The 22730-nt window shown below is 43.0% G+C and overlaps 1 protein-coding gene across 3 annotated transcripts; it reads left to right on the top strand.

Moving 5' to 3' along the window:
• The first annotated feature begins 428 nt into the window (after window positions 1–428).
• On the top strand, window positions 429–20200 carry fance (FA complementation group E). Of its 3 annotated transcripts, none has more exons than XM_055654510.1 (11): window positions 429–564; window positions 2568–2778; window positions 3944–4583; window positions 6616–6660; window positions 8100–8153; window positions 8952–9095; window positions 11639–11762; window positions 13046–13121; window positions 16412–16478; window positions 18032–18157; window positions 19834–20200. In XM_055654510.1, exons 2-11 carry the CDS (start codon window positions 2573–2575, stop codon window positions 19933–19935), a joined length of 1584 nt encoding a protein of 527 aa, XP_055510485.1. In that variant the 5' UTR covers window positions 429–564; window positions 2568–2572; the 3' UTR covers window positions 19936–20200. The 3 variants fall into 3 exon arrangements, with proteins under 3 accessions (XP_055510485.1, XP_055510484.1, XP_055510483.1); XM_055654509.1 differs by having other exon boundaries at window positions 460–721; XM_055654508.1 differs by lacking the exon at window positions 429–564 and adding an exon at window positions 1648–1825.
• Window positions 20201–22730: the final 2530 nt, after the last annotated feature.

Genomic DNA, 22730 nt, shown 5'->3' with positions numbered 1-22730 from the left:
GGGGCTGCTTCATCAAGTTCAATTGAAAATGCCTGTCATAATCACAAGGCCGATTAGAAATATTAGATTCTTGTTTTGCCTCCAATGGATATGCTCCTGAAATAAATATATATATATTTTTTTATTTCAATAAATACAGGATAATTACAGAATTGTAAAGCTTCGTGCTGGAGGAACCCAGGAGCATTTGTGGGGGGATTAGACAAGCAACGTTTCGGATCGGGATACTTCTTCAGATGCCTGCATTTTTGTAATATTGTATTTAACGCTGAAACACAGCGCATAATACATAGAGGAGGAATGCAGAGCTTTAAGCGTAGCGACGATAAAACCAAAGATACTCTAGTATATTTGGATAAAACCAGGCTTTGGGCAGAGGCATGAGCTTTGAGACGCCGTGGCGGGCGGCGACAGCCAGCAGCAAGAAAGATCATAGAGCGCTCGATGATGTTTGAGCAGCAGTGAGATGAGCTGCAGACAGACTTTGCCGAGTCCCGGGATCTCCCGCCAAACCAACTCAGTGCAAATGGCGGCTGCTGTTTGCGAGTAGCGGCGGTGAGTGAGGTAAATAAACATGGGGCATCCATCTCACAATGTACCCGAGCATTGGCACAACATGCTGGAGTAACTCAGCGGGACAGGCAGGGTCTCTGGAGAGAAGGAATAGGTGACGATTCGGGTCGAGGCCATTCAGACTGAGTCGGTGGAGAGGGAGACAGAGGTAAGGAAGTGTGTACACAAAAAGCTGGAGCAACTCAGCGGGATGTGGATAATGGAAAACTGCAGATCATTGTTAGCTAGGAGAAGCTGACAACAAAGTAAACTGATTAAAATTGTAATCAGGGAACAGTCAGACTGGTCGGAGAACTGGGAAGGGGGATGGAGAGGGAAAGCAAGAGTTGGTTTAAGTTAGAGAAGTCAATGTTCAAACTCTGGGGTGCAAGCTGCCCAAGCGAAATATGAAGCGCTGTCCCTCCAAATTGCGCTGGGCCTCACCTCACTCTCACTCCTCCGAGCGGCGGCGAGTGAAGTAAATAAACTTGGGCCGGCGCTCACACCGTCCTCCCAGCAGCGGGCCCACCACTAGTTAGAGAGGGGCAGCTCCAGACTGTGGTAGATATTGACCCAACCCTGAGGCAACCTGTTCCTTTTCCCCGGAGAGGCTGCCTGACCCGCTGAGTTACTCCATCCTTATGTGTCTATCCTGAAGTAAAATGAAGTATGTACCCCGGGTGGGATGAGAGAGATTATTTACCCAAGATAAATGTACACACCTGGGATGGGGTGATGGGCATTATTTACTGGGGGGTTGTGATAGTTACTTCGCCAGAGTGGGTTGAGAACGGTTATTTACCTGGAGTGGGAGAGAGGGGGCAGGTGTTTACCCAGGGTGGGGGTGGGAAAGAGGAGTTAGTAACCTGAGTGGTGTTGATAGCACCAGATATTAACCCAGGGTGATAGGACTAATTACACATATGTGGCTGAGAGGGACAGTTATTTTCTCAACATGAAATGAGAGAAGCAGGTATTTACCTGGCATCGGATGAGAGGGTAGTTACAGTATTTACTAGGGCCGGGGAGAGAGGGGGCATTGTTTACACATGGTGGAAGTGACAAGAGACAAGTATTTTTCAATGGAGGTCAGTGTCAGAATGTTTAACCATGGCGCAGCTGAGAGAACCGGAAATACACCTCTATATATTATTCCATCGACCATTCCTATCTGGGCAACCGAACAAGATCCTGCTGCAATTTTTGACAACCTCTTCACTGTCTGCAATACCACCCACGTTTGTATCATCTGCAAGTTTGCTAATCTTTCCATGTATGTTCTCATCCAAATCATTGATATAGATGACAAACAGTAATGGGACCAGTACCGAACCCTGAGGCACCACTAGTCACAGGCATTCAGTTTGAGAAAAAACCTTCCACTATCACCCTCTGCTTCCTGCCATGAAGCCAATTTTCTATCCATTCAGCTATCTCTCATTGGATCCCATGGGATCTACCCTTCCAGAGCAGCCTACCATGTGAAACCTTGTCAAATGCTTTACTGAAGTACATATATACAACATCTACAGCTCTGCCCTCATTTACCATTTTGGCCACATCTTAAAAACAAAACTTAAATCAGATTTGTGAGACATGACCTCCTGCATACTAAACCATGCTGACTAACCTTAATCAGCCCTTGTCCGTCTAAATGCATGTATATTCTATCTCTCAGAATACTCTCTAGTAACTTTTCAACTACAGATGTTCTCATCGGCCTATAGTTGCCACCCTTTACCCTGCAGCCCTTTTTGAATAGAGACACAACATTTGCCTCCCTCCAATCTTCCAACACCTCTCCTGTATTTAATGATGACTCGTAAATTTCAGCCAGTGCTCCTGCGATTTCCTCTCTAGTTTCCCAGTATCCTCGGATATATCCGATTAGGCCCGGGAGATTTGTCTACCTTCATACACCCAAGGACATTCGACCGCAATACAAATTATATTTGTGTATAATATTATTTTAATTAGGTACTCCATGCTGAATTTTCTTTTGTCTTTTCTTCCAGGGAGCATGAACAACTTTAATGAGCTGGAACAGTTTCAGAAGCCATTCCAAATTCTGCTACACACCCTAACCGTGGGCACATCGGGAGCTATCAGTGCATACCGTGTGTTGCATCGTATTCAGTCAAAACAGTCTCTTCATTGGAGAACCTTCACAGAGACACTGTGCCAACCCGAGCCATTTTTGGAAGGGAATGAGCAGAAGCTAAGTCTGTAAGAGCCTTTTAATAAATATATTAATTCACATACATGTTTCTCTCAGGCTAGGGTTTGTCCAGAACCAGTATTCAGAGTTTCATGGTGCAAATTAAGACATTTAGCCCGAGGTTAGGATAAATTGATTAACTCAGAGGTTAATAAGGCTCAGGCACTACTCCTAAAAATATCTATCCTATTGAGTTATGCAAATGGATTGACATTTGCCTACATTATGACACTAACTGCACCAAAAGTGCTCTGGGATATCTTGAAGACATCATGGATGTTAAATAAATTCAGTGTATAAGAGGGAACTGCAGACGCTGGTTTAAACCGAAGATAGACACAAAAAGTTGGAGTAACTCAGCAGGACAGGCAGCATCTCTGGAGAGAAGGAATGGGTGATGTTTTGGGTCAAGACCCTTCTTCAGACTGGTTCGGGATAAGGGAAACGAGAGATATAGACGGTGATGTGAAGAGATAAAGAATAATGAATGAAAGATATGCAAAAAAAGTAACGATGATAAAGGAAGCAGGTCTTTTGTTTGTACGGTGACAATGAGAAGCTAGTGCGACTTGGGTGGGGGAGGATTAGAGAGGGAATGCTGGGGCTACCTGAAGTGAGAGAAATCAATATTCATAACACTGTGCTGTAAGTTGCCCAAGCAAAATATGAGATGCTGTTCCTCCAATTTGCATTTAGCCTCACTCTGACAATGGAGGAGACCGAGGACAGAAAGGTCTGTGTAGGGATGGGAAGGAAAAATTAAAGTGTCCAGCAGTCTGTATAACCTGGGAGGGCAGCCCAAGTGGGAATGGAACCCATACACCCAGGCTGAGGGGGATCGGACCGTGATTCATTAGATTATCACTGCTGAGATTTCTGCATGGACCAGTGGAGAATGGCGAAATAGTGTCGCTAACTCTAGTAGAAATTCAACAGTGCTTGCAGCGCCGGTGACCCGGTTCGATCCTGACCACGGATGTATACACGCAGCTGCTCAGCTGCCGAGAATGTTTTTCTCGAGTGACCTATGCCTGGGCATGCACAGTCGAAATACCAAACTCGCTTATTCATCTTGGGATAAGTGTGAGAGATTGCAGGATTTTTGCAAAACTGTGATAATGATATTTTGTCTTTCAACTGCATACCAAAAAGTTCAATGTTTTCCTCTTTTAGACAGCCATTGTTTTACCTTTTACCAGTATTGGTCAGAAGAAACCTTTTATCTTTCCTTCACCTGGCTAGTAGCCATGTTCCGAAAGAATGTCTGCATCGTCTTATCTCACAGTTGAAGAAAAACCCGGGTACGGATCTTTGGGAACAGAAACTAATTGATGTGCTGGAGCACGACTTGGAAGGTGGATTGGGTTATTCAAAGTCTGATTTGCATTCAAACAGATTTCAGGAGCAATTGAAACACATAAGTCACAAGTTGATGGGAAATTCTGAAGTTTGTTCAGACACTGAGAAGAGGTTGGGATGGTACTATAAACAACAAATTATCAGCAATGGTAAATCATGTGAAAGTACTGAAGACAACATAGCATTGACGCAGAACTCTAAAAAACGGAAAAATGTAGACGATGCTGCTCTTTTCGAAGACGATGAACAAAATATAACAAAGAAAATGAAATTAGACAAAGAAGACGTCTGTTTGGAACCATTTGTTGGCAGGGAGATCCAGGATACAACTGCAAATGTGGGAAATGCGAATCCTATCCATACACTCGTACAAAACAAAATGGGCACTGTTGAAGTAGAACAGAAAGTCCTTCCGAAAATAGAAGAAATAGTTGGTCTACCTGAACATATCAAGGTAAGACAAAAATGTGTATAAATGTACATAGGGGATGTTAGACTGAAGACAGTGGTCCAGATTTTGCTGGAGTCGGGTGCTTGCATTCACTGAGCTTACATAGTTTGGATCCACAAGGCTGACTTTGCAAGGCAAGAGAATACAGGAGTGCAGCACACTGACTGATTTGCAAACTAAACTTTCCCTGGAAGTTCAGAGCTTGTTGATGTGGATAAACTTGCTGGCATTTTTTGAGTGTTGTTGGGAACTTTCTGTAAAATTGCAGTCACTCACCAGTGAGATTTGGCTCCTTGGGTTTTGGTTATAATTTGAGTGACTGGCTTAATTAATTTGTATGTCTGAGTATTAATAAAATAGGTTTATTAAATATTGGTACAGGGTAGTACAATTCTGAATTATAAAGGACTGAATGGTTGCTCTTAACAAACTGAAATTATTCTTATGGTGTGCTGTAGTATGAAGGAACAGAATAAGAGTTAGTTGATATAGTAGGTGGACAAGTAAAACAATTCAGCCCGAGATCCTTCCCCTCTACTCAGTTTGTTGGTATTGTTTTGGTGCAGTAATTCCACCTTACTCGAATTTGAGTACAAAGTAAACTGATACTTACCTTTGAGGCCAAGAGAGCCATCATTTATTTATTTGCCTCTGTACTCAATTTGAGATTTGTAGTAGAAAAATCACATGTGGTTAAAGTGCACATTGTCAGATTTCCTCAGTTGAAGAGGTGATCCCACGAAAATAAATCATGTAGTTGTAACGGGTATAGCTTGGACACAATAGCAGCACAGAATCAGGCAGGTATAATTGGTCATGAACTTTATTACGATACTGTAACACAGAGTAGTAACACAGGAATGGGTACACCGTACTCACACAGAGGCTCAGGATTGAGCGAGGGTTCCGAAGAGGGGCAGGCAGGAGACGTAGTCGGGGTAGCGGAAGGTCCGGTAACCAGGCGATCCAACACACGACGCAAACAAACCAGCGAGGGACAGACGAAAGGAGAGTCGAAGCCAGGCAGGAAGTCGAGCCGTTGCAGGGATACACCAAACAGCCCAGGAGAGAGGCAGACAGAAGCCAGGAGGTACGGGACGAAGGCCGTGGTCGGGGACAGAAGGCTGAGGTGATATCCGGGAAGACGACAGGACGGAATGGTCAGGGGCAGGCAGGTTTGAATCCGTGTAGTCAGTCGGGAAATCGCTGGAGAGTCTTGCATGAATGCTGAGAACAATCTGGCACCGTGTGAACGGTGAGGAGAGTCTATATACCGGGTTAATTGGCGATCAGAGGCAACTGAATGCAACAGGTGAGGAGAGTTGGGCTGATGAGAGGGGAGTGGCAGGCGAGGAGAAGGAGGGACCGGTGGAAAAGTACTGGGAGGTGAAGTGGATGAGAATGAGGAGAGGGCCGACTGTGACAGTATGAGGGTCATGATTCTTCAATGTTAGCAAACAATGAGAGCGTGATCTCATTGTAACATTCAAAATGCTTAAAGGGAAGATGCTGATGCAGTATCAGCATTTGCGTTTAGGACTGAAATGGGAAGAAGTGTCTTCATTCAAGATGTTTAAACTCTAGATATTCTCTACTTAGAGAATGTTGGATGTTCGTCGGCTGATCATTTGCAAGGCAGAGAAAAACTATTGGAAACTAGGGCCACATATGGATATCTCTAGAGAGGAGGAAGGTGAACTTAAGTTATGAGAAAGATAATGGCAGAACATTTGTCTGACCTTGTGAACATGTGCCGATGCTTGCTAACAAATGCCTCACATACAGCTATTAATGTAGAAAAATACACCAGGCCTCTTAACCTCAATCTATTTCAATAAAGCATACTGGTGCCAATCAGCTCCAAACCTACTTTCAGAGAACAGTACAGTGCAGGAACGGGCCCCCGGTCGGCTTACATGTCTGTGCCCAACTTGATGGGGGGGGGGGGGGCAGGGGTGTAGCTAAATTGTATAGCAATATTGGCAAGTAAACCTATTTCTTAATCCTGTTGAAAATCTTTGTTTTTCTTTAACAGTCTTCAGTATCCACACTGAGAGATATATTCGAAGCAGATTCAGATGTGAGTATTCTAGGTGTCTTTATACTCAAATTGAAAGCTTTTTGTACAATAATGTATTCATAATGCATTAAAGAAATGTTCTTTTCTTTTCTATTTCATTATTTTTCACCAGTGATGTTATTCCTCAGTGTGAAGCATGCTCATGTGTAAGAAGGAACCGCAGATGCTGGTTTAAACCGAAGATAGTGCTGTGTTTTACAGCTAGATTGGTATTGGCCAGAAAATAACTCTTGGTTATTTCTTAACCATAGCTCCTTTTTTTGTATAGCTGCAATGGAATAACAATTTATCCGTGTAATCCAAGATTCCTTAACCAATCCAACTTTTTTCAGAGATTGGAGTACTTCACTTCAGATTCACCACTATAAAGAGGATAGTATATTGTTAGACGATTCATAGCGTGATCAAAGTTGCCACATTGACAGAGCTCCTGGCACACTGCATCAATTGACTATAGTAACTGTCATAATCAAACTGCTGGATGAATTCAGTGGGTCAGGCGGCATCTGTGGATGGAACTGGACAGATGACATTTTGCGTCGGGGCCCTCCTTAGGACTGGTGGATTAGAGCCGGCACAGCTGGTAGAAAGAGGTGGGGCAGGAGCTGGCAAGTGACGGGTGATTTAGATAAGGAGGAGTTAATTGGTGGATGATTCAGGTGGGGGTGGAGATTCGGCTAGAGGTGATAGATGGAGAAGACAAAGGGATACAAATGGTGCAATCTGATAAGAGAGGTGGGGAGTGAAATATGGAACCAGAGGGAACAGTGCATGGTAGAAGAGAACGGGGATGACGAGGGATGGCAGAAAAATGGGGGAGCCAGAGGAGGGGTGAGTGATGCCTATGTGGAGGAGGAGAAAGGAACTGGGGCAATATAGGGGTAAGCTAGGTAGATGAGTAAAAGAGGTGGGACACAAAGTGCTGGAGTAACTCAGCGAGTCAGCATCTCTGTAGAACATGGATAGGTGATGTTTTGGGACGGGACCCTCCTTCAGAGAGGTGGAGGGTTTACCTGAAATTGGAGAATTCAGTTCATCATATTCTGCTTGAGTAGCCTCCAACCAATGGCATGAACATTGAATCATCCAGTTTCAGATAACCTCCCTCTCTTCTCCCCCCATTGCAGTGCTGTAACCTTTATGTGTCTGTTTCCACAAGGCTTGTGAGGGGCTGAGGAAGGTAAATAAAACATTATTGTAATAGATTTTCTTTTGGCATGTTTTATAATGGTAAACGCCTTTGTTTACTTTGCATGCTTCAGCAGCTGTATCTACTGCAGTTGTGCCAACTGGATTGTGCTTTTGTGTTAATTGCAGCCCAGCTAAGGATTCTTGAAATTAAGTTTCTTGTGTTTAGGATGAGTAACGTGGGGGATTGAAGTACAGGTTGTTTTTTGTCCATAAATTGCTATTACTTAAATAGATGTTTCTCTTTGTAGAAGCTGGAAACACCTGAAGAATTAAATATCCTCAATCAATGTGATCCAAACCAGGTAGGAACAGAATATTCTGTTTTTAAGTAACCCTTTTCAGTGAATTACATTTCAACTTGCCCATATTATGCAATACTCCAGTTTGCCCATTGTTATTGGACTAAATCTTCATTGTGTGGAAAACTCTTTACTGCCTCTAGGCAGCACTACCGCACCCCAGAGTAATCGGCATGGAGGAAGCTCTGGCCTTTGGGTAGAGATTTACGCAGTCCTGGTCTGGAGCTTTGTTGCTGGAGTGCGGGAAGAAGGAAGGAGGACTGGGTCTTGTGAATAACCTATTTCCTATGTGCTGTGACAACCATCCTCTTGCACGGACCCTTTCCATTGTATTCCTCACATGATATTGTGCTAAACAGGATGTGCCACAGATGGATTTTGTGCTAATATATAAAAATGAAGATGTCAAAATTTAATTTTCCATTTGGTGTTACAGTAATAATGATCAATTTGAGTTTGGAAATATCCTACATAAACTCAATTAAAGGGCACAACCTTATACTATCAGTGAACTAGAAAACAGACGGAGCTTTGTTCAACTTTTAGAGCTCTCAAGAACTGGAGAGGGTACTGTTTACAGCAGTACACCTTTTTACAGTACCATGTGAGAAAGTTGACAGAAATATGAAAACTCGGCCAGTATCCGAAGTACATTGGCAATTATTAGGTGGACTGAGCATATTGCCACAGTATTTGACAAAGTGAAATAGTTCAGGTACCTCTCATTTCTTTTCAGCACAGAGTCTGAATGTTTATTGCATAATATTTTCAATAATTGACTGAGGCTTTTCATTCTTGCAGCTGGAGAAGCTCTGTTTATTATTACGGCTGTCCGAGCTCTCAGAGCACCAACTGCCCTTGGCCTGCAACAAAATGATCTCCCTACCATCTGACCTCAGTTACAGCAATGCGACTGTGCTTGCTCAGAATCTCTTCCTGACAAGGGTATGTTTACTTGAGTGGTGAGATTGAAACATTTTTTTTTTCATTTCCAACTCTTCCACTATGTAATTACTGATTTGAACATAGGTCTGGTGCCTCTATCAAACTGGACCCATGGATTATGTTTTTCAAAATTGACAGAAATGTTGAATTATTTGATTCCATCTTCTTCATAGGGTTGCAACAGCAGACCTCACAGCAAATTAGCAGATGTATTGCAGATCTTGGGTCATTTCCAAATGAGTCACTTCTTAGAAGTGTAGGGATCCAGCAGACTGATGGCTCCTGAAGAAATGTTCACCTTTATCAAAGATAAACACAAAGTGCTAGAGTAAGCACTTAGCAAGCAGGCCAGGCAGCATCTCAGGAGAACAAGGATAGCTGATGTGTCAGGTTGGAGCTCTTCTTCAGACTGAAAGTATGGGGGGGGGGGGAGGTGGAGAGAGAGCTAGAAGTCTTTTCTCAGCTCAAGCTCTTTCCCACCACCCTACTTTCAATCTGAAGAAGGGTCCTGTGTTAAAGTTAAATTTGCTTCAAATGGATAACAACACAAAAATTAGTAATACAGTAATGTCTATTTCAGCAAGCGGGTGTGGGAGGACAGATCTCACAGTATGTAAACACAAACTACAGTCCCTCTTTCTCCACACACAGAAGTAATGTTCAATCAGATATATTTATACCCTAATAATCAGCAATTCTTTATCTTACAAAGCATTGTACAGCCTTTTGCCTTGTTCATATATGGTTAAAATCAGAGGATTGACAGGTTCTTCCGATAGAGAAAAGAATAGCCCATATATGGTTATGCTGAAGGAGATATTTTTTGCAGATTCAAGCACTTTTTTTTTACCTTGTTGATTAATTGTTTGAACATTACAATCTGTAGAGCAGAGAATATGAATCGAGTTGTCTGAACATCTTTCTGATTCTCATAGAGCAAAATATTGAGTGTTATTATGCTGAAATCTTGCTTGTGTAATAAAAGAAATGCAAAACATTCATGTTATTGTGCTGTAATCTCGCTAGTGTTTATATTATAGGACAAGACACTTGGTGTTTTGCAGAACTCTCGCTAGTGTAGTAGGAGAAAGGTTAGGCATTTATTTTCTAACTTCTAAATGTAAAGCAGAATCTATTTTGTAACTTCTAAATCTTTAAACTTTTTCACCTGAACCAAGAAACATCACCGATCTGTTTTTTTTTACAAAGATGCTGCTGCCTGACCTACTGAGTTACTCCAGCACCTTTTGTCTTTCTTTGATTTAAACCAGCATCTCCAGAGCTATGTTTTTATATTTTGTTTCACTTTGCTCACACTGGTGCACCATTTACCACCTGAGACTATTAAAATATTGATGTCCTTGTATATGTGTCTTTTTACAATACTGGAGAGATTTTGAGGAACAAGATTATTATTCAGTTTTTTTTATACCAATACACTGTTCTTAACAGAAATCTACCCATCATGTGAAACCTTATAAATAACAGATATAAATTAGATAACTTCAAGACCGAAAGTCAAAACCTTTTTCATGACAGACAAATCATCGTTTTACCACCAATTTGGACACCAAAAATGTGACATTAAAAACGCTGCCACATTTATTCATGAATATTTAATTAATAAATAAACTTCATATGGCCCCTCATATATATACGTTTTGATAATGATCTAGGGAAATATCTTCATCAATACCAGGCCGAGGCCTGGGCGCTGAACCTGGCTCCGAGGCCGACGGCACTGCTGGCTCCGGTCACGCAAAGGAACGGCACCCTTGAGATCCTGGGGAGAGCGCGGGGGATTAAGGGAGAGGAGGAGGGGATAGGGAAGGACAGGGGGGGAAAGTGGGGGAGGTGAGGAGGGGGAGGAGGGGGGGGGAGGGGTGGGGAATACCTGGGGAGGTGAGGAGGGAGTAGGGAATAGAGCGAGGGAGGTAGGGAGTGGGGAATAGAGGGAGAGGAGGGCAGTGGCGGAGGTCAGGAGGGATAGTGGGGCGGGTAGGGGGAGATGAGTGGGGGATAGGAGGGGGGTAGGGAGGGTAGAGGAGTTATGGAGGGAGGGAGTGACTGAGGGTAGGGGAAAGGAGAGGTGAGGGAGGGATTGGAGGAGGAAAGGGGAAATAAGAGGGGGAGGGAGTGCTGGGGGTGAGGGGAAATGAGCTGCGCCTGCGCAGTTGGGGGCTATGTGTGAGTGGTGGAATATTGCATTGGGGAACGGGGGACCAGGCCCGTGTGACAGGGACCCAATAACTGCTTAATGTGGTCTTTAATTTTATATTTTGGTTGACGGAAAAAAAAAATGTATCCAATGATCTGGCATGGAAAATGGTGTAATCAGAATAGAATTGACACAGACAGAGAAACTGAGGGAATGGAAAAAAGAACTGAGGTGATAGGCAGAGTAGATCCCAAAGATGGAGGTTGTAATGTCATGGAAAGTACCTGTACTGTAAAATTCTTAAGGGAACCATTTATCACGAGAGTAGTCTGATGTCGAGTCGAGAAAGAGTTAAATAACAGATGTGAATTGTGTATATTCATAGGTACTCTTACTGACGGAGCCTGCTTCACGCTTTCTAATGGCTGCCATCACTTTGTTTTACAAGAAATATCCACGCCCAACCTGCAGTGCTCTGATTGGGCCACTCCTTCAGACTCCAGATATAGGTAAGATCAGTATTCGTAACCTGGGAGAGAGAAACTGCCAACTACAAATTAGCAATGTAGAATGAGAAAAACGTTTCTTACTGGAATCATACTATGGTAAATGCATTTTATTGCTTACTCTTTCCACACTTTAACTGAACACTGACATTCACCTTAAACTCCCCTCATTGTGAGGAGACTAACAGCTATCAATATTTTTATTTTGTGAAACACTATGGATTTGAATCTGTGACATAGGAGCAGAATGTAGGAATAGCTAGATATAAAATACGTCCTATCCATTTCATTCACCTATCATGATACAGCAAGGAAGCTATTGGCTATCATAGCAATCTGCTCCGTCTAGTCTAGCTCTATTGTAGATCAGCTATTGAGCTGCGGTGACTTCCCAGTGGATGAAAGAATTGGGAAGGATAGGTTCTTCCCAGTCTCTGTTTACTCAAATTATCCCAAAATGGTATTTTCAAAGAAATCTTTTCACTCGGCTGTCACTGATAAACGTACTTTACTTTAGAGATACAGCGCGGAAACGCCCTTCGATCCACAGAGTCCATGCCAACCAGCGATCACCCCATACACTATCCTGCACACTAGGGACAATTTTACAACATACCGAAGCCAATTAACCGACAAACCTGCACGTCTTTGGAGTGTGGGAGGAAACCTGAGCACCCGGAGAAAACCCACGCAGTCACAGAAAGAACGTACAAACTCCGTGCAGACAGCACCCCTAGTCAGGATCTAATCTGGGTCTCTGGTGCTATAAGGGAGCAACTCTACCACTGTGCTCCCCTAATCTAGGGAAATAATTCAGTAGTCTTTAAATTACATTTGTTTCTCCATTACCAGTGTGAAATTTGTTGAATGCTAGTTTAAAGCTCTGACATCTGTGAGTATACCAACTGTTGGCGAAGTTCTCTGTTTTGACAAATCAAGGGTTAGCCTGTTCTGATTGTTATTTGTATCACATTAAATCCCTTCAGAAATGATGCTTGCATTATCAGTACAAGTAACAACTAGAGAAACTTTGCACCCATGAGGAATTTTTCTTTCTGTCTGATCCTGTCTCGAACAGTCGCCCAGCTGAGGTTGAGGCCTTTCATTATAAGTCTTTATATACTTGCATATTCTAAAGCTGCAAAATTATGATATGGCAAATGTTAGTATAATCGGATCCAGAGCTATAAATTTGTATATATTATATTTTATTAAACTGGGCAAAAAAGCAATTACATTTTTTTTGCAATATAATTGTAAATCAATGTTTCTGGATTTTCTTACAGGAAATATTCAAGTTGAGCTGATTTGCAGACTTGTTGAAGACTGCATTGAACCAGACTATTTAACAGTGACTTTCAGGTTCATTTATTCTATTGTTAATTAAAGTTTACCTTTTATGCCTGTCTTGTATAATTCTCTATCAACAAAACATTTTAGTCAGTTATATGTTCTATGAATGCCTCTTTATTAAGAATCAATGTTTTTCTTCATGCCTGAATGTTTTTGATGTTCCATTAGAACAGGAAATCTAAATAAAGTGAATATGGAGAGGATGCTTCCAGTAATGGGAGAGTCTAGGACCAGAGAGCACAGCCTCAGAATAGAAGAATGGAGATGAGGAAGAATTTCTTTAGCCAGATGATAGTGAATTTGTTGCCACGGGTGGCTTTGGAGGCCAAGTCATTGGGTATTATTAAAACACATATTGATAGGTTCTTGATTAATTAGGGTGTCAATTGTACCAGGGAGAAGGCAGGAGAATGAGAAAGGGAAAAATAGATCAGCCATGATCATGGAGTAGACTTGATGGTCCAAATGGCCTAATCCTACTCGTATGATCTTATGAAATATCTGTGCATTTGAGAAGCTCCATAAAAAAAAGATTTGCAGTCCCATCAGGTTGTGTGGTTTTCTAGGGCCACTTTAATTTGAAACACATCATGCAGGTTGGCTTGGTGGTGAACATGCCTTACCTGGAGGTCTCGATGATAACTGCAGAGAGAATACATTATAAAAAAAATTGAGCAAGCTTTGGTCAATTCCACGTAAAGACATTCAGACTTTATTTTTCCTTTTACAGTTTTGAAAGAGGGAAAAAAAGTGAAGAATGATTTGTGTCTAAACAGATTTAATACCACTGCAGAAGGAATTCCTATTGTGGTGTGTGCTATTGGGAGCTTCAGTTCAAATAAGCAAAAATAAATATCGAGTACTTGTCTTAACCTTAGCAACTATCATTATAGATAGCCTTAATAACTTTGTTCTACTTGCAACGGTCTGCTCCCAAATAAATATTTTCTCTACTTTTAGTAAATCAGAACTCTGTAACATTCACTGTTTTCAATGCCTCTAATTAAATGTAATCAATCACTTAACAATTGTGTAAAAACATTTTGAGGTATAGCAATTTGTGTAGCAGCATTTATGGAAGCCACTTTAAAACTGCTAATTTGACTGAGATGAATGACCACAATCTATTTCAGGTGGTTTTACATGAATGATTGTAAAGCCAAAGCATCAGCAGAATTCCACTGCAGACAAAGGTGGATCTATCCCAAAATATGTTATAAATACATAAGGGGAAAAAGGGTAACTAGAGAGAGAGTGGAACAACCTCAGGAATCAAAGCGGTCACCTCTGTGTGGAGCCACAGGAGATGGGCAAGGTCCTCAATGAGTGGCCTCTGTATTTACCGAGGAGAAAGACAGTAGGACGGAGGAACTTGGGGCAGTCAATGGAAAACTGAGAGCTGTCGAAGAAGTACTGAAAGTACTGTTGTGTCTGAAGGTAGACAAATCTCCAGGGCCTGATCAGATACATCCAAGGACATTGTGGGAAACTAGAGAGGAAATTGCGGGAGCCCTGGTTGAAATTAATGAGTCTGCCTTAAATACAGGAGAGGTGCCTGAAGACTGGAGGGTGGCAAATGTTGTGCCTCTTTTCAAGAACGGCTGCAGGGAAAATGCCTGGAACTATAGGCCAGTGAACTTAACATCTGCAGTTGGAAAGTTACTAGAGTATTCTGAGGGATAGGTTTTATAGGCATTTGGATGGGCAAGGGCTGATATGGGATAGTCAGCATGGTTTTGTACGTGGAAGGTCGTGTCTCACAAATTTTTGGAGACGTGACCAAAAAGGTAGATGAGGGCAGAGCTGTAGATGTTGTGTAAATGGATTTCAGTAAGGCATTCGACAAGGTTCCGCATAGTAGTTTGCTCTGTAAGGTTAGATCGTATGAGATCCAAGGAGACATAGCTGAATGGATAGCAAATTGGCTCCATGGAAGGATGCGGAGGGTGATGGTGGAAGGTTGCTTCTCAGACTGGAGGCCTGTGACCAGGTATGTGCCTCGGGGTTCGGTGCTGGGCCTGTTACTGTTTGTCATCTATATCAATGATTTGGATGAGAACATACAGGGCAAGATTAACAAGTTTGCAGATGATACAAATTTTGCAGATAGTGAAGATGGTTGTGAAAGATTGTAGCAGGATCTGGATCGATTGGCCATGTGGGCAGAGGAATACTTGATGGAATTTAATGCAGAGGAGTGTGAGGTGTTGCATTTTAGGATGTCGAACAAGGGCAGGACCTCCACAGTAAATGGTAGGCCTCTGGGTAGTGTTGTAGAGCAGAGGGATCTAGGAGTACAAGTGCATGATTCCTTGAAGGTCGAGTCACAGATAGATAAGGTGGTCAAAAGGGCTTTATGCACTTTGGCCTTCATTAGTCAGAGAATAGAAGTTGGGAGGTCATGTTGCAGTTGTATAAGACGTGTTGAGACTGCATTTAGAATATTGTGTTCAGTTCGGGGCACCATGTTATAGGAAATATATTGTCAAGCTTGAAAGGGTTCAGAAAAGATTTATGAGGATGTTGCCAGGACTAGAGGGTGTGAGCTATAGGGAGAGGTTGAGTAGGCTGGGTCTCTATTTCATGGAGTGCTGGAGGATGAGGGGAGATCTTATAGAGGTATACAAAATCATGAGAGGAGTAGATCGGGTAGATACAGAGTCTTTTGCCCAGAGCAGGGGAATCGAGGACCAGAGGACAGGTTCAAGGCGAAAATATTTAATAGGTATCCGAGCTGAAACCTTTTCACACAAAGGGTGGTGGGTGAATGGAAGCTGCCAGAGGAGGTAGTTGAGGCTGGGACATTGTTTAAGAAACAAACGGGTACATGGATAGGGCAGGTTTGGAGGGATGTGGACCAGGCACAGGCAAGTGGGACTAGTGTTGCTGGGACATTGTTGGCCGGTGTGGTCGAAGAGCCGAAGGACTTCAGACTGCGCAACTCTCAAGTGTGTTTTATTATGTCATCATGTAGATTTGACTTTAATCTGCAGAAGTTGAAGTATTTGGCATAATTCATATCAGCAAATTCTATTGTCTTTGTGTTGATTGGCTTCCACAGTAGCAAAGTATTTTTGGATGCGTTCATTTGCTGCCTTTATCCAAACAAGAAAGGTTATGGGAAACGCAAACAATATTAACCTGCTGGCACAAGCACAATAATAATGTGGAAATACATAATGAGTAGTGGTGTAGAAAGGGGGAATTGAAAAGATTGAACATTATAATTGAAACCATCAGTTAAGATTTTATTTTAGCTGCAGTGGCTATTTCTGCTAATTATTACAATATACTTACAGATACGTCCTGTTCGTAACATGGAGTGAAGAAATACTCTCCGTGGTCCATATATTGCTTGAGAGGAAGGTAATTAGTAACAGCAAGTTGAGGACATCATAAAGCACACCCGTAGTTTCACTGAACAAATGTTTACAATGTCCAAACCAAATAAATGACCTAGAAGCAATTGGGAGCTCCAACCTGGTTCAGAGTTTATTTGAAATTGTAAAAATACCACCCATTTGTGATTTGAATCAGATTCCTAACTATTTCAAGTGTCAAATGGTTCTTGGGAGAGGTGCCACCGAGTAGTTGCAGATTGGCATTGGCCCGTCATGGGAAAAGATGAAGGGAAATATTACTGAGAAGTACATAACCATTTTTCATTCTAGAGAGTGGTCAAGCACTTGCAGAATTGTTAATTTTTTTGACGATGCTGGACTTTTGATGTGTTCCATCCTCAACAACTTCTCCTTTGACCCCTCCCACTTCCTCAAGTCCAAGGCGTAGCTATTGGCACCCGCATGGGCCCCAGCTAAGCCTGCCTCTTTGTAGGATACGTTGAACAATCCCTGTTCCAGGTGTACACTGGCCCTATCCCCAAACTCTATCTCTGTTACATTGATGACTGCATCGGTGCTACCTCCTGCACCCATACAGAAGTCATGGACTTCGCCACCTGCGCTCAAATTTACTTGGACCATCTCCAACACCTCCCTCCCCTTTCTTGATCTCAGTCTCCATTACAGGAAATAGACCATTGATAGACGTATATTACAAAGCCACTGACTCCCACAACTATCTCGACTACACTTCTTCCCACCCTGCTTCCTGCAAAGACTCTAGCCATCCTCTACTTCCAATTCCTCTGCCAATGCCGCATCTGCGCCCAAGATGAGGTGTTCCAAACTGGAACATCCAAGATGCCCTCATTCTTTAGGGAACGGGGGTTCCCCTCTCCCATCATAGATTTGGCCCTCACTCGTGCCTCCTCGGTACCCCGCAGCTCTGCCCTTGCTCCCCCTCCCCCTGATCGCCAGAGGCCAAGTCCCCTTAGTCCTTACCTTCCACCCAATCAGCTGTCGCATACAACACATAATCCTCCAAAATTTCCGTCACCTCCAACGGGATCCCACCACCAGCCACATTTTCCCATGTCCACCCCTTTCCTCTGTTCACAGAGACCGTTCCCTGGTTAACTGAACCCTTCCCACCCAAACCACCCCCTCCCCGGGTACCTTCCCCTGCAACCGCAGAAGATGCCGGTTAGGCAGAGGTTCACTTCCACCTCCTCCAACCTCATCTACTGTAGTCGTTGTTCAAGATGTGGACTCTTCTACATCGGCGAGACCAAACGCAGACTGGGCGATTGTTTCGTGGAACACTTTCGACCGGAAACGTCACCCATTCCTTCTCTCTAGTGATGCTGCCTATCCCGCTGAGTTACTCCAGCTTTTTGTGTCTATCTTATGTCTAATGTAACCAGTCTTTACGTAAGAAATGTGAAAATCAACTGCCACGATGCAGCTTTTCACAGATAATGATAAATGACTGAGTCGTACATTTTCATGGTGTTGATTGAAGTAGTTACTTGCAACTAGGTCTGCTTTTAAAACTCCTACTCTGTTATTTCTTGACAGGTAGACCTATCTTGTGAACTGTTTGAACAGTTTATTCAAAAGTTAAGCCAACAAGCCGGGAGATTCAACAACTCAGTAAAATATGCCAAGATGGTCCTAGCTACACTTACAAAGTACCCAACCAATGTGAGTATAACCCTGTGCACTGAGGAAAAATAGATTGAGATAACTCTTCAAATGTGAGTGCAATAGAATCAAGTAGGTTCCTCCCTGTTCACTTTTTACTTGCCAAGCCTTAGTGCTAAAAGTGGATCTATGTGCAGGGGAGGTGGCTGTAAGCCTAAATATGCTCACTGTCTGTGCCAAACATGATGGGAGGCATGGTGGCATAGTGGTAGAGCTACTGCGTTACTATGCCGGGGACCCTGACAACGGGTGCTTGCCTGTATGGAGTTTGTATATTCTCAACGTGACCTGCGTGGGTTTTCTCAGACCTTTGGTTTACTCCTACACTTCAAAGACGTACAGGTTTGTAGGTTAATTGGCTTGTTATAAATGTAAAAATAGTCCCCTGTGTGTGTGAGGTAGTATTAATGTGCGGGATCGCTGGTCGTTGCGGACTCGGGCCCCAGTGCCTGTTATCTCTAAACTAAACTAAACTAAACAACCTCACCTGCCTGTATATCTACAGTGCATTCAGAAAGTATTCAAACCCCTTCACATTGGTTTGTGAGCTGAAGCAGGGGTCCATTTCAAAGGCAAGAAACATTTAAATATGATATCAGCCTTTTTAATCATTAAATCTTTTCTTCTTTAAGCTGAATTGATGCCAAAGTTTAACAATATTGACGATTCCCAATAATGCTGTTGGCCTCAAGGAAAACCTTAATGGAACTAATTCTGTAAAACACACTTACATTGGATTGCAGTAGAATGCCATTCAATGTTGTAACCATGGACTCAAGCATTCAGATCACATGATTATATAGGTGAAATGTAAATTATCTTAACAACTGGTGATATAATACTGTAGATGAAGCGTTGTTGGCTATCGCTGTGTTTAGGTTGTTGGCTGGAAGGGGAAAGCCCAGACTGATGATCAGCACAACTGTTTCTGACCTTCACTTAGCTGTAACTGGCCCTGGCAGCATCATTCCAGTGTACTTGACAGCTGTAGAACTTGGCAATCAGTCGTGGTTGGGTGCAGATAATCCATGTTGTGCATTGGCATTGACTGTGACAGGTAGAACTTCCTAAACTATCATCTGAAAGAACTTTGTGATACTTCGAGATTCATGATCCAGCATAACAAGGTCCCCAATTCTGACCTCACCCTGGCCATAATCATGAAGAAGCGGTCTTTGAGAAAACGGGACATTATTACATGCCTACTTCCCGCCTTGTCTCTTGCAAGAATGATATACCTTTCTCTTATTTTCAATCTCCACCAAATCTGATCGAGATAGGGTTTTCATTCTTGGACACCTGCAATGTACATTTTTTCAAGAAATATGACTTCCACTAGTTGATGAAGCCCTTTTGTATTTCCTCAGTTACCCAAACTTTTGCTCTTACTCGCAAACCAGAAGGGACATAGTTGTCCTAGTCCTTGCCTTTCATACAACTCTTCATTCCAGCACACCAATCCTTGTTATTTCTGCTAGCTGCAATGGGATCTGACCACTCTCTGCTCTTTCCCTGTATTCCTGTCTGTTCATGGCTCCTCGCCCACCATACTATCATCTACAAGGTATAGCACATTTTGCAAATGAATATTACATAACTGTTTCTAGATAAACTTTGTGTAAAGAACATGCGACTACAGACACTACACCATCTGAATTATTTTTTGCTTTTTCCAGATAACACTCGTTCACAAGAATATGCTGTTCAATGTCTTGGTAAACCATACCACATTTCTGAAGAAATCACTGCAGGTGGCACTGAAACATATTAATGTATAATTTGATATATTTTTAATGCTAGTTTTGTTATGCATTGTCTTGATTAGCATACATGGTTCCAATGGTTCATAACTCATCAATATACTTATAAAATTCTGATCTTGGATGTGGACGTATTTGTGTGTTTTTCTCCTCGAAAACACATTGCGCTAACGGTGAAATGTTTACATATTCCGATATTTACCTCATGATCTCGAAAACAGTCTCACCTGAAAATGTTATTAATTATTTCTTGAGTTTATTAAAATTGTTCACAAATCTGAAATATTTTTTGAAGCTACAATGACGTCACAATGGCTGCTACTCGCGGCCAGCTGCGCAGTTTTCAACGCGCAGCCCGCTGGGCACTGTGTTTGCACGAGCTGCGAGTTACATTAACCCCCCCACTCGCAGTCATTTTGTCACCTCCCTCTCGCTGTCGATTCGCACTCGGCCGCCTTCTGCAGCTCCCCGCCCGGCAGCCCCCCAGGGCTCTGGATTGAAGCCACTGAACAAGCCAAGTTCAAGTCTGCCCTCTCCCTCACTACCCCCCCGAGATTGGGCAAGAATGGGGTAAAAGGAGCCAATGAATAATATTAATATAATACCGCAGGCCTCTCCCTACTCTCTTTCCGCCCCCTCCCCCCCCCGCCCCCCGCAACCAAGCATTGAGGGGACGGGACCCCCTTGGTCTAGTTAACAATAAAAATCAGAATGGGTGAAGCTTTGCTATCATAATTTCCACATTAAGCACTTGGGAGTTTGAATGCAACTGTTCTCTACTGTGCTGCATTAACACCTTCCCACCACTTAATGGTGCTACAGACACCATGCACCAATTTATTGAAGGACATTTATTTCTTCCCGTCCCAGATCTTTCCGTGTTAATGATGGGTGAGATAAAATTGTATATTAAAACTACTTTGGCAACATCCTTGCCCTGAATTCTTACAATTTCTGTTAATCTCATGGTGTTTAGAAACTGTATCAATACTTTTAACTTCTTCCATTATAGACTTCCAAAACTGCAAAGTGAAAACTGCAGGGAGTTATGCAATTATTATTGCAACCAGTTACTGTAAATTAAATCATGTGATAAATGGAATGGCAAAGTGATTGAGTGATTAATAACACCTGCACTCGCGCATCTGGAGCTGCAAACTTCCTTCTCAGCACTTATTTTCCACAGCAAATCACTTCCGTCACGGGATGGAGAAGCAATTTGGAAAATAAGACAACAGTTCGATCTAGCACTCAAAGTTATATTTTGTACAATTGTGATTAATTGCTTTTAGTTAATTTCACACATATTTTCTCAAAGTAAAGAGCAAGTCAAAAACTAGAATGTTTCATTCAGGGTGAAGAATCTGGATTGGTCCAGACTGGAGCTTTTGAGTTCATTCGGGATTATTGGGATAGAGCATGTAAACTGTGGCAAAGATCAAATAGATTAGCCCTCAGGTGCTACAATTGTTATTTTGTCTAGCTCCCCCTCCCACTCTTGTAAACTTTTACAAGTTGCAGCAATGAGAGAATCATTGCAGAACGGGGAAAAATTTGATCATCGGATGCGAGGTACTCTCAGGGCTGCTGTACTTGGCATAAGTGTGGCCTGTCTCTCCCTCCTACGCCGTCTTCCAGTTTATCTGGGGGTCGAGGATTGACCGGGTGCGACGGGCCATAATGCACAAGTCAGCAGACAAGAGAGATAAAAGCGTTACCAACGTGGCCCTCACCCCGATGACCACCTTTGTGTGTGGCTGCATCAGGCGGAGTGTAGAGCCAAGGCACGTGGGCACCAAGTGTCAGTACCTGCTGAGGTTCTACCTGTCCCTAGTGTTGCGAAGGATGGCCTGGCACAGATGCCATGCAATGTGCCAGTCAGCTGGACATTGCTGCCCCATCTGTCATTTGTGGAAAGGTTCTTCCGGACTAACACCTTTGACCACATGTCCATCAGGCAGTGGTCAGCAGCAGGCACTGCAGGGAAAGGACTCCATGGATCAGGTGACGCGGTTCCCAGACCAGACTGCCCAGCTTGCCTGGCAAAATGCCTCATCGCCAGAACTCACCAACAAGCACTTGGACCTGGCTTGGCTGGCGGTAAGGGGAGCCCTTCCAGTCAGATCCTTTCTGCACCATCGGAACATCACTACCAGCGCACTCTGCCCTCGGGACAGCTGCTGTGGAGAGCAGACAGTTGCCCACCTCTACGCCAGATGCTGAATGCCACTTCCACGTGGAGATCTCAACCCAGCTTCTGCAATTAGTGAAGCCATCAAACGTTACTTCCCCGGACTGGACCGACCACTCTCGTGATGAGTGGATCGTCCGACCATTTTCCGTTGAAGACGGTACCATCAGCGGTACTAACATGGCTGCGAAGGTTGAATTTTACCGAATTCGTGAAGATGCGCAGCTCAAGAGTGACTTCATGGAACAAGAGCTCGCCACGTTTTGGCTGAAAGTGAAGGACTGTCCTGACCCTATTGGTCCAGTGACTGGTATCATGTGACTGATGTTGTAAATCACCAGAAGGACTCAGATGATTGGTTACTAGCTGTCAAACCCTCTGTATCTGAAATATCTAATACCTATATAAATGACATGAGTTCTATCAAAATCACTCCTCTCTGGACCCGCCCCAGAGCATCAGCTCTGTGTTGGAAGGTTCAGAGACTAGTCTCAGTTGAATTAAGAATCGATTTCAACAGCTACAAGTGTTTGAGTCAAGTTGACTTTAGATTGACAAAAGAACTCTGTTTAACAACCCTTTAGTTTTTCAGTACTCCATTGTAGCTAAAAAAATATTTCTG

This window comes from Leucoraja erinacea, chromosome 24, assembly GCF_028641065.1.
Source record: "Leucoraja erinacea ecotype New England chromosome 24, Leri_hhj_1, whole genome shotgun sequence".
Lineage (NCBI taxonomy): Eukaryota > Metazoa > Chordata > Chondrichthyes > Rajiformes > Rajidae > Leucoraja > Leucoraja erinaceus.
This window is presented reverse-complemented; position numbering and strand designations above follow the sequence as displayed.